This window comes from Temnothorax nylanderi, unplaced genomic scaffold, assembly GCF_030848795.1.
Source record: "Temnothorax nylanderi isolate EJ_2023f unplaced genomic scaffold, tnyl_v1.0 TNYL_tig1478_pilon, whole genome shotgun sequence".
NCBI classification, from domain to species: Eukaryota; Metazoa; Arthropoda; class Insecta; order Hymenoptera; family Formicidae; genus Temnothorax; species Temnothorax nylanderi.
Window position 1 is genome coordinate 1 of NW_027250540.1, and position 12,743 is coordinate 12,743.

At 39.1% G+C, this 12,743-nt stretch overlaps 1 protein-coding gene and 1 long non-coding RNA gene across 2 annotated transcripts; both read right to left on the reverse strand.

Annotated features, from left to right (window-relative positions):
• Positions 1-4,151: 4,151 nt before the first annotated feature.
• On the reverse strand, positions 4,152-6,029 carry LOC139787378 (uncharacterized). The gene is made up of 2 exons (XR_011722626.1): positions 5,455-6,029; positions 4,152-5,362 (listed from the first exon to the last, which is right to left on the reverse strand). It is a non-coding gene; the product is annotated as an uncharacterized lncRNA (long non-coding RNA).
• Positions 6,030-6,734: 705 nt separating this feature from the next.
• On the reverse strand, positions 6,735-10,214 carry LOC139787377 (icarapin-like). The gene is made up of 2 exons (XM_071726463.1): positions 10,055-10,214; positions 6,735-8,524 (listed from the first exon to the last, which is right to left on the reverse strand). The coding sequence occupies exons 1-2, from the start codon at positions 10,112-10,114 to the stop codon at positions 8,282-8,284; spliced, it is 303 nt and encodes a 100-aa protein (XP_071582564.1). The 5' UTR covers positions 10,115-10,214; the 3' UTR covers positions 6,735-8,281.
• Between the last annotated feature and the right edge of the window lie 2,529 nt (positions 10,215-12,743).

Here is a 12,743-nt window from a genome sequence, read left to right on the forward strand (position 1 = left end):
GGCACATCCTTGAAAGGATGGCGTGACTGGCTTGCGCCGTAATTGAATCCCTCTTATTAATGTTGATAATAATTAGCTACGAGGGAATGCTCGAAACAGTAACGGCAGTAGTCGTCCTTCCTTCTTTAGAAATATACTGGAATACTGGCCCTCCTTCCTTCGTGTAATTAACTGAGCGGCCAGCTCTCGTGCTTCGTGGAACTTCTCGTTCGGATGCGGGATGAATCAATGTCCCTTTCGATGAAGTGATTAACAAATCTCTTGGATGATGCAACATCCTTTTTACGTACTGATCGTATACACGTGCGACTCGATCCACGTTTCGGTAACGAATGGCCGTTCGCGCTGCGACGAGATCGAGCATGTTTGGCCCGCGCATGCGCCTACAGCCTCACTTTGTCCGGGCTCGCATCGCAACCGAGTCACGGTCGGCTCACGTAACCGACGTCCCCCGAACAATGCCGACTGCGCCGCGCGCTTCTATATATATGAATATACTTATGTGCTAGGACATATATACAATCTCTCTTTCTAACATTTTCCGCCCGCCTTCGTTAACCTGATTAACGAATAATTCAGAATGATTCCGTTTGAACCGGAAGAGGACAGATTTTAGTAATTGGTCTTTGATAAGTCGATGCTTGAGTGCGAACTGTGACTAAACGAACGTGACCATCTTTACCTGGATGCGTTTTAATGATACGACCCAATGGCCACTTTGAGGGTGGGTATCGTTCATCTACTAAAAGAACTACAGTACCTTCAGTTATCGAAGGATTGACTTTATTCCACTTGTAAATAGATAATTGTCTTTGTAAGTATTCTTTGGACCAAAGTGACCAAAAACTTTCTAGCTTTTGCTGTAAAAGTTGCCATCTGCTTAGACGCGAAGCTTGTATTATCGATAAAGATGGTTCAGGAATGGTACAGAGAGAGTGTCCTATAAGAAAATGTCCTGGGGTTAAGACTGACATGTCATCAGGATCATCAGTTAATCGACAACGTAATCTGTGTACCTCCGTGTAACGTGCGAGAGTGTGCGTCAGCTATCACTAAAGTAGTAAAAGCAGAAGTCTTAGGCAAAATAAGAGGATGTTTAGCGTTATCCGGCAATTGAGAGTGTTGTAGTCTACCACCTACTCGTAAAAGCCCATCTGAGTCAAGGTAAGGAGTAAGGATGGCTAATGAATTTGATTTAGGAAGTGATTGTCGAGTGTTCACTGACAGTAAGAAAAGTGGTTAACTCTAATTTCTTGATACCCTTTAACTTAAAAATAAATTTACGACATAGCGCGGTGATTCTAAGTAATTTTGTGAGATTTGAAAATTTAAAAAGAAGATCCCATAACTGGGGAACCTCGGATGTAAGAACGGTGGATACAAGACGAATTCTCTCCTCCATATTCTCATCGGGTGATATTGTGTGTGACTCTTCTGGCCACATGACTGGATTCAAAGACAGCCACTGAGGGCCTTGCCACCATTCCTTCGATTCTGATAACTGCAAAGGAGTTAAGCCTCTAGTAGCTAAGTCGGCAGGGTTCTCATTACCTGGAACAAACCTCCATATTGCCTGAGGTAAAGCCTGTTGTATGAAACTAACCCTGTTCTGGACGAAGTCCTTCCACTTAGAAGGATGACCTTCTATCCATTTTTTTGCAACTTCCGAATCTATTCCGAGAAAGATGAATACCTGTTTCAGATTATAACTTTAAGTAAATGACAAACAAGTTTTACCAACAAGACTGCAGCGTTTAACTCAAGACGGGGAATAGTGAGCTTTTTCATAGGAGCTACCTTTGTTTTGGAAGCAATGAAACTAATCCTAATCTCACCATTAATGAATACAGAACGCAAGAATACAACAGCAGCCATGGCTTTCTGAGACGCATCACTGAAACCGTAGATCTCGAGCTGAGCGTCTGATTTTAACCCTATCCTCGGGGAATCTCAAATTTGGGCATATCCTTTAATTGATTTGTAAAGGTAATCCATTTTTTAGCTAAGTTATCGGGTAGATCTTCATCCCAATCCAACTTAGATAACCATAACTCTTGGATAAATATTTTGCCAGCTACGGTAATTGGTGACAAGAACCCGAGAGGATCGAAAAACCTAGCTACAGCAGAAAGAACAGTACGTTTTGTTATCGATCCTACAATCGAAGGTTCTAATGAGACGTGAAAAGTATCGGTATTGATGTCCCAAGTCAATCCGAGAACGTTAACTAACTTGTCCTGATCGTTTTGAAGAAAAGTGATCTTCCTATCCGGCGGGATATCTTCAAGAATAGCCGGATTATTGCTAACCCATTTTTTCAAAGTAAATCCGCCCGCCATTAGGAGCGCGTCTAACTGTGCAACTCTCTGTTTAGCTTTTATTATTGAATTAGCTCCTCCATGGAATTCATCGACATATCTACCTTTTTCCATGATAGATTTAGCAAGAGGGAAACGCTGTCCTTCATCTAATACCAACTGAACAAGAGCTCGAAGAGCTAAGAAAAGAGCACATGCTAATCCATACGTAACCGTGATAAGGACAAAGATAATTATTTTGCCTAATTCGTCTAACCAAAATATGCGTTGGTAATCCCAATCTGCTGAATTTACTTTAATCTGACGGAACATTTTCTCAATGTCCGCAGTGAAAGCGTAAAGGTAGAATCTAACCACAAAAGAACGTCAAAAAGATCGGTTTGAAGCTTAGCACCCGTGTGCAGTAAGTCATTCAGCGATATCCCGTTAGAAGTGGGACACGACCCATTGAAAACTACTCGTAATTTAGTTGTCAAGCTTTGTTCCCTTAATACGCCATGATGTGGAAGGTAATATGCAGAAGACGGCTCAGGCGTTGAGTCTGAAATTCTCTCCATATGATTGAGTTGCTTATATTCGTGCATGAATTTCCTATAAAGAGCCGCGTGATTGGAGTCCTTTTCAAATTTACTAGCTAGACTACGCATCATCCTTTCGGCTTTAATTTTCGAATTGCCAAGTTCTTCGGGTGAACCTTTAAAAGGCAGTCTTACCACGTATCTACCCGTTTCATCCCTCAAATGAGTGGAAAGAAAATGATCTTCACAAGCCTGTTCTAGATCTTTCATAAGATTGAAGAGAGAAAAGACGTGTCATTAAAAATTCGTCAAACTCGTCCCACGTGGGAGGGATCTTCGACGAACCCAGTTTATAATCCCAAGCTTTGACCGTGTCAGGGTCTAATTTCTCGACCGTCAAAAATATGAGAAAGTCCTCACACCCACCCATTGGGCGCTGTAACGTTTCTAATGTTCGGTGGATTTGAATGACAGTAGTGTGTATTAGTTCTAATTCGCTGGCTACTTCTTTCGTCATTGGCTTTAAACGAATGAGAGATCGTAAGGCAGTGTTAAGTTGAAGTCTAGGATTATCATAACGCGTCAACAAAGCTTCCCACGTTTTTGTAAAATTCTCCTCTGTAAGAGACGTATTTTTAATATAATGAGCAGCAGAATCAATCAGACTAGTTTTCAAATATTGTAGCTTTTCGACGGATGATAAATTTTTCTGTTTTAATACAAGTGACGCGAACAAATCCTTATAGTTAAGCCATTCGGAAGGCGTCCCGTCGAATTTGGGAATTTCGATTCGAGGGAGACGCGCATATGGATTATGAACACTATCATTCATGTGAGTCTCACTTTCAACTGAATGAACCGAAGGAAGCACCGCGTTAGTAACGGGATTTTCATCAATCATCGACCGAATTGATGAAGGTTCTAGCGACCTCTGTGTTTCCGAATAAATACCGGCTTTTACTTTTTCAACCGACGCTAAATAACATGTTCTTGTTTCAGGGAATATTTCGTCAGTAAAGTAGGAATGCGACTGAATTAATATCTTGTCTTCACGTGCAAGTTTAGTGATAGCGAGTATAATAACATCGTGATTCTGTTGAAACCTATCCCATTTCCCTTTGAGATATAAAAGATTAGCGTCTACACTTCTTCTCGCCATTCCTGACCTTTCCATTCTGACAAAATTATCGCAGGCGTTAGCCATGAAATTACTCAATGCGAGTTGTTGATGTATATGATCGATTATCGAATTCATTATGAATGAAGGAATAAATACTATAAACGTATTAAACCGAACGAGATAATAAATCCAATATTAATTCGAAAAAATATAATATCTGAATATCGTTCTGTTTCTACAGTAATAGAAAAGATTTCCTTGTTATTTTCAAGTTCGCAACGACTCAAGCGGAATGTCCTTCACGTGCTTCTATTTGTACATGAACGTTAATGTGTCGCTCCCCTTCTAGGGTATTGTAGAATGACAACAGTATTCAACTTTTGAAATTGTCTCTAACTACGATCTTTATTCGAATCTGTATACTAAACTTGAAAAGTTGAAAAGATTACAAATCCAAAGCGACTGATCCGGAATGACTGATCCGGAATGACTAATCCGGAATGACTAATCCGGCTCGAAGGACCAAAATGTTAGAAATATGTTGGATTGTGTAACTTCAGTTAAACAAAAGAATTATTGATCTTAAGGAGGGACCGGCACATTAATTTTAGATCTATTTTGTTCGAGAGAGGTTGCATATATTTTCTCTTATAAGCTAAATAATATCTGTTTCAGAAGACAAAATCATATGTACATACACACAATAAATCAGTGACGCAATAGATACATGAAAAGAATATAAATATTAGTTGGTGAATAATCCCTTTCTTTATCTGATTTCAATGTGGTAGTATTTCTTAAGAACACTTCAGGGTTCTGTTCGTTTTCATCTTTTAACGTTAAGTCATTATAAGAAGACTTATCCAAGCATGTAAACCTTTAAATGTACCATGAAATGGTTACTATAAATATTCATAGAAAAGTATATCATGAAAAGGATCATTCATCTGAAATTATCACCCACAGAATACATACTAAATATCAGACAGTAAATTAAATCAAAGGTAAAGTATGAAATATTCAGTTTCCAGCGTTGGAAATTATGACTCAATAATTCTAAGCTAGAGATGGTAAACAAGATCACCACCGTAACGATTGTTATCTTTACAACGTAATAGATAGTCGTGACAAATCCTTAATATGTTTAAGAATAACTTAACGTATATGAACATAGAATACAGAGTTTCTTTTACATCTATGTGCTCTTTTCACAAGAATCGTGTTTCTCGAACTATCAAAATGAATCGTAATGAAATTGACAAACTTATTTGATTGCAATCAATTGAATGAAAATGTATCTTGTACTGAGCTCAGCTTTTCGTTATAAAACCAGAAAGGTTTGTTATCATAAGAAGGACTTTCTTTCCGAAAGTTGACCTTCCTTGAGGTAACCAATTTAGTGGCCTCTGTAAAGAGAGATTGAATACAAGCCGACTGTAACGAACGTTACCTAAGGCTCTGTTCAACTAGCAAAACATCGATAGATTTCTTGGTTTACCTCACAAACAGCAGAATCGTCGCTTCTGGATAGGCACATCCTTGAAAGGATGGCGTGACTGGCTTGCGCCGTAATTGAATCCCTCTTATTAATGTTGATAATAATTAGCTACGAGGGAATGCTCGAAACAGTAACGGCAGTAGTCGTCCTTCCTTCTTTAGAAATATACTGGAATACTGGCCCTCCTTCCTTCGTGTAATTAACTGAGCGGCCAGCTCTCGTGCTTCGTGGAACTTCTCGTTCGGATGCGGGATGAATCAATGTCCCTTTCGATGAAGTGATTAACAAATCTCTTGGATGATGCAACATCCTTTTTACGTACTGATCGTATACACGTGCGACTCGATCCACGTTTCGGTAACGAATGGCCGTTCGCGCTGCGACGAGATCGAGCATGTTTGGCCCGCGCATGCGCCTACAGCCTCACTTTGTCCGGGCTCGCATCGCAACCGAGTCACGGTCGGCTCACGTGACCGACGTCCCCCGAACAATGCCGACTGCGCCGCGCGCTTCTATATATATGAATATACTTATGTGCTAGGACATATATATACAATCTCTCTCTCTAACACAACTATATCAGTGAAAAACATTTTACGTAAACTGTTACAACAGTAATCCCGGGAAAACATTTTTATATATAATTACATATAAATTATGCTCATACATATTTTCTTTGTTATATAATCTCTGTTCGTATATATATATATATAAGAAAAATAATAAGAAGAATAATTGGAAAATAATTAGAAAAATTACTTTTGCATTGTTTCTTTAGAAAAAGCAAAATTGCGATTAGATTGTACAATATTCTGTATATAATTAATTTTATATACAATTATTACATTTATATATAATTATATATATGGATAATTTTTCTCATTTCTTCAAACTTCACTTTTTTGTAAAAAAAAACAATGCAAAACTTATTTTTATTATTATTTTTTATTCTTCTTTTTTTGTAATATACGAGGAAATTATATAAGAGAAAGAAAACATGTATGGACATATTTTATGTATAATTATATATAAAAAATGTTTTCCCGGGACGTTATCTATCATGCATGGGCACTGCAATAATGTAAAAAATTACCCGTCTCGTTTAGATCTTTATAACTTTTATCCGTTTTAAATATATTTAGACTTATGTCTCTAAACTTAAATCTTATTTAAATCTTTATTATTATTTTGAGTAAATATCGAAATTATTAGAACGGGATATTAAATCGTAAACTTATGTAAATTGCACATTGCGCATAGATAGGTGTGTGCTATCGGAATATGATACATTACTATCATTTTATTGCGTCAACTTTTCTCAACATTTCAGTTTACAGCACGACTTACAATCTGTAAATACATTTGTGTACGTATGTAAAAATACGCTAGAGTAGCACTACAGGAACGTACATTTTTCCTTCTATAAAATTATAAAAAATCGACGTCCCACGGAAGCCTTTTCTATTAAACTTTTCCTCCATAAATAGTTTACAGACGTTTACTTAATTATGTGTGTGTGGATCTTTCATCACAAAATTACATGCCTTACTCGACACTTGCGTTTTTCAGCGCTGAAGATACTATTTGTGAGGAGAACTAGAAAGGAATAGGATACCTGGATATATTCTACTTAATAAATCTACGCTTCCCATATGCGTAGGAAGTGTAGATTTATTAAATATCAGCTCTATGCAATCTTTAACAGGATAAAAGTCCTCGCATCGTTCCATAAATATATAAAGTAATATGATAATGTGATACAGCAGTTGTAATTTACTTCATATTTGTATTTGGTCGCATAAATCGTAACAAACTGGACTGGCGTAAATATTCCGCTTGGCAGACGACAGTGTAATATAATTAGTTATTACAAAACGATTTTATGTATATATATATATATATATATATATATATATATAACTGTTAGCCAGTAAACCAGCGTGATATGTGAATTATACACGAAGTATGTGGCTCCAAGTAACGGTGCTTTCACCTTTTTTGCTCGATATTCATGTAAGGTAGAACGAGATATGCGAGAATTTACATATATATTTAAATATATATATATATATATATATATATTGATTACAAAATATCATACGTTATCACACACCACTTTTATTTCTACTAATTTATAAAATGTATAAAAATCTTTAACAGTTTTCAAATGTCGGATACATGGACGTATAACGAATATTATAAATTAGAAAGGATCAAAGAAAGTAATTAATCTGAGAAGTACAAGAAATCACACAATAACATTTTATTTCCATATTCGTCGCTAGTGAACGTCTTTCAGGCGTATTTCATGACATAAAATGCAACTGTTCAAGGTATAAAATGTCCGGTTTAAAAAAACGTGAACGCGCATTGAGCTTTACATCTCATTTATTTCAATTTCACGTTTAACCGAGAATTTTCATTTGATTCAGAATCATTTAAAAGCTTTTTAATCAATTAATTAAATTCTACAAATTATCGTTAATTGAAACCAATTAGCCCCTCTCTTCTCAACTCTCGTACCACGTATTTATAAATATCCCTAACTTATCCTTTTCAGCGACGGCAATCTTTTTTCCCAGAGAGACGCAAGTAAACGTCGTAAACTACCGTATCGAGAAGCGATAGGAAACAACAGAAACACAACTTTATATATATGTATTGTATATATTACAGTAATATTTGTATCTTAACGCGATGCACACTCGGTGCGTGGCACCGAAGTTACTCTACTACAGCCACGTAAATAAGGTCGTTCCTCCTCTGTCCGAGATCCACCCAGATACCGTCGATCGTCGACGTGTCACGCGAGCGGATCAACCGCCTTTTAGGCGGTCAGCGTCTCCACGTTTTTCGATATCTCGTTGTTTAAGTCCTCGACCGTCTCGCGGCTCTCCGACGGCTCCGGCTTCACCGTTGACTCCGGTCCCGCGTTGCCTCCGTCGCGCGTCAGCTCGGTGTCGTTCTGCGGCTTCACGTCGATTATACGAATGCGGAACGCGGTGCCGCTGAGGGCGTCGCCGGTCATGTAAGTCGTCTCGTTGACCGTCACCACGTGGCCGTTAATGATCTGCAATTAAAACATTTGCGGGAATCAGAGATTAGCTGCGTGTAATCAACGCGGTGCCGTCTTCGGTCTCTCTTATCGAGATACGAAGCCGCGCGTGAATTCAGTTTAAAAAAAAGGCAATCCTCGCTACTGGGAATTGGTTTAACAATTTCGAGCTCTCCTTCAATCTCCAAATGTTATCTGACAGCAAAGTTCTTCGGGAAGATATAACGTAATGTGTACATACACGTGCCCCCCGAAGGAACCAGAACTGGTTCAGACAGAGGCGCAAACGGGTTTATCGAATAGTTTGCAGCTCTACAACTGACAAACGCATCATCAAAATTAATTAAGCTTCATTATTGAAGAATCTGCAACGCTGCGTTTAGTACATGACAGTGCGATGTCTGCGGTTTGCTCCGCTAACGAGAAGATACAGTGCTTCGGGATGAATTATTAGAAGCGGTCTATTTAATTAAACTTTCTACACCTTTCTACGCGTGAAAGCGCAATGAGGAAAGTCCCGTACAATACTTGTACATTTTTTCTAACAAAATGCTAAGTCACGTCTCATTTTCACATGTCATCGTTTTTAATGCATCCTTCTTATATTTCACATTCACGTTTTAATTCCTCGACGTCTGAACGGCAGAGAAGTATTATTCGTAAACGAGCTTGATGCAAACTTCGATACTTTTTAAATAAGAAGAACTGTCGATTATATATCTCGATTTTGCAGATAATAATCGTTAATGAGGAAGGTGATCTAAAAAAGGGAAGAGATCTCTCTCAGCTCCGTGGCGTCTCAGAAGAGACCTTTCCCCTTTTCTTCTTTTCTCTTTTTTTTCTGTCCGCGACTGTCGCGCGCGAATGTCCGAGTTTCGGCGCCGGTGTCCGAGGAATGGAATTCGCGAGAGCGACGGGCGAACTTTTCGGCGGACACAGTTATCCGCTTCCGGTAGTCGCGCTTTGTGCGGCAGGTCCGCATTACGCGTTAAGCGACTTACGTATCGGGGGAGATCTGGCGGCGCGCAGATTCCGAGCGTGTAACAATACGCGACGGGAAATGCGGTAATCCGATCACCCCTCCCTACCCCTCAGCGCCGCACAGTCGGCACTCCCGTGCCATTGTTAAGGGGTTCCTCCCCCTTCTACCCGTCTTCCCGCCCGTGTAACTCCGTCGTCATCTCGTTGCTGCAGTTTACACGTGTACGTAAATTGCTGGCGATGCATTATCTCTCCGCGACGCGTCCGGTCCGGGCCGGGCCGGCGCGACGCGACGCGGAGCTAGCTTCCTCTCCGCGTGGGATTATTTTACTCCGCTCTCTTGGCGAACGCATCGGCACCGTTGTTGATTCGCCGCTCGACGATCGGTTTCCGAAGCCGAAATTTGATTTCCCGAGAACACGCGGCGCACCGAACAGGATTTTAGAAGGAGCCCGGCGATAATCCTTACTGATTAATCATAGATCTTTGGCGAACGGCGACGAAATAATTAATCCGTGGATTATTGATTTCTGATTTGTAAATTGGGTCCTGCCGAGTATTTACCTTAGTTGTGGAGGTCGTGTTCGCTCCCTCAGGAATCTTGACGTCCGTGATATCGGGCATGTTCCAGAAGTAGTTTAAGAGATTTTGCCTAAGTCTTTGGAGACTATCTGAAAAAAAAGAAACAGGAGCGAATATTGGAAAGAGAGTCCTTGTAAATATATAATACAGTAATCTATGTAAATCCGTGTGATGCTTTTTAAATTGTCAATTTTTAAATTGGCTGCTTGATTTTATTTGCAAATGTCAGTGACAACGACATCCGGTAAACTGCCCTCGATAATGGACAAATTTAAACGAATTTAAAGCAGGCGTAAGCACCGGTGACTGTTTAAAAAATATTTGTCAAGCATCTGGGGATGACGCGCTTATTAGAATCGCGTGCAATCGTCGGACAACAAAATTGCGCTTCCATGATTTTTGATTTAGGAAATGAAGCATGGAGTGACGGACCCATTGATCCGAACGATAATCAATTTACAAAAAAAGCAGGAGAAAATCCCTATAAATATTTAATTTATAGTAAAGCTCTCGTTAATCGACGCACACATAATTTTCATCTAATATTTACCATTTTTAATAAATATCTATCATATCATATATCTTTTTTACCGCTTCATTTTTAATCTATAATATTATATTTTTAAATTATTGTCGAATGTTCGCCGCTTAATTTTTAAGTTTATCCGACACAAGTACTGCCTACCTAATTAAAGATCGCGTTGCAGACAGTCAAGATCGGTACGCATTGGCGTAGCAATTTTTGTCGAGATTCTTACAGAGCCGTTTAAAGACTGCGTTCCGCCTTTGTCTCCGCCTGGCTACCGTTCCGTTTCATTTTAACGATTCAATAGCGCTTTATTGCGATTGGGCGTGAATCAGGTCGCGGGTCGTGTGCACGCTAGCACGGCAAGTCAAGGGCCGAATGGCGCATCACAAACAATAAATGAGACACGTAACACGTCCGTGTCTCCTTTCGGATCTCGAAAAGAACCGTGTACACATCCAAGAGTCAGGCGTCTCGGGAACGAACGTGATAATCGAGTCTATTCAACGGCGCGCGTTTACGTTCTCTCTTTCTCTCCGCTATAATGTAAAATTATTTCTCCGAACAATCAGTAATTACTACGTAATTATTACCGTAATTTAAATAGCGATGCAGTCGAACGGAATTTAATTTAAGTTATTAGAGATTATTAACAAATTCTTCGTACTTTTTTTAATTTTTAATATTGACCCTGTCTATTCTTTTTCTCCCTCTTGCTCTCTCTCTCTCTCTCTCTCCCTCTCTCTCTCTCTCTCTCTCTCTCTCTCTCTATCTATCTCTCTCTCTCTCTCGCCATCATCTCAGTTCTTCTACATAATTTGAATCTCCTTGAATAAATATTTATATGCGAGAATATTTACATGTCTACGGACTCGCATGTCATTATGCAATTCCCGCGCAAGTTTCGCGATAAGACGTTGCCGTTACGTGTTATAAATAAAATGGTGGTGAGATCCTGCGACCCAGTATTTTGTAAAATGTAATAATAATTTATGCCGTGATCGAATAGCATGTATACGCGAGAAAACGGAGAAGACGTCGACTGTGCTGATAAATTTTGCATACTTTATTGCGCTTACAATGCGATTGCCGGAATAAAATAGTCGACTGTATCGGCTGATTATTGCTGTGTGGAATCTCAATGAGGACGCGCGCTGGGCCAGCATATTATTCGACACTGGCTTCGTTTGCATACAGAAAAATTTGCAATATGAGGGTGGGAGGGGAAACGGCATCGGATATGCCGCTGAAATCGGCGCGTTACCGGCTCTTTGCACGCGATAATTTTAATTAGCTGGCAAAACGGCCTGTTATTGTTAAAAATGGCCCGTCCGTAATTTTCATTTATTTCGAAATTCGACGCGAGCCGAATACGAAGCGGCGCGATTTATCAAATATGCTAAATCAGCGAAAGGAAATACCGCAATCGATTCGGCAAGTTTAGCGAGCAACAAGTAACAATTTTGTCATACGAGTCGCGCGGATCGTTAAGTAATTTGTAGTAAAAATATTTAAAAATGCAAATTTCGGCGATATTTTCATCGGGATGAAATTTAGTGTCGGTTTAACGTTACGCTTATCTAATAACGATATAAATGAGCGAATTTGAAATGAAATCTACGCTGGCGATTTTGCGTAAAATAAAATCAGCGCGATCGTTACTCGTTACCTTTTAATGGTGATTAAATCTCATTGGAATGATTATTGTTCGGTCATCGCCGTGATGTTCTGCAAACTTTATTACAATTTTGATTTATTTTCTATAAAATTAGGCACGGTGACAATGTTATTGTACTTGTTGACAAGTACAAACGAGATTGATAATTATCAGCTTTTGATGGCAACATAAATATCCTACAGAGCTCTGAATTATAAAATGACAAGTCCCGAACTGGTTACGAAAGTTCAATAGAAGGTCAACTACTGGTCTGAGACATATTAACATGAATATATCGGTTTCACGGTTACGTCGTAGCATGATCGTGCTCTAAAGTTTGTACATGAAAAACACCTCGGAATTATCGGCTACGAGTTAATCCAAGGCTAAAAGAAATAGCGAATAGAGGCACACGTGTGTATAAGATCTATATGAAAATTAATTAATTTCTAAGAGATCTTCGCAATTTAATAATTTTTTCAGATGTA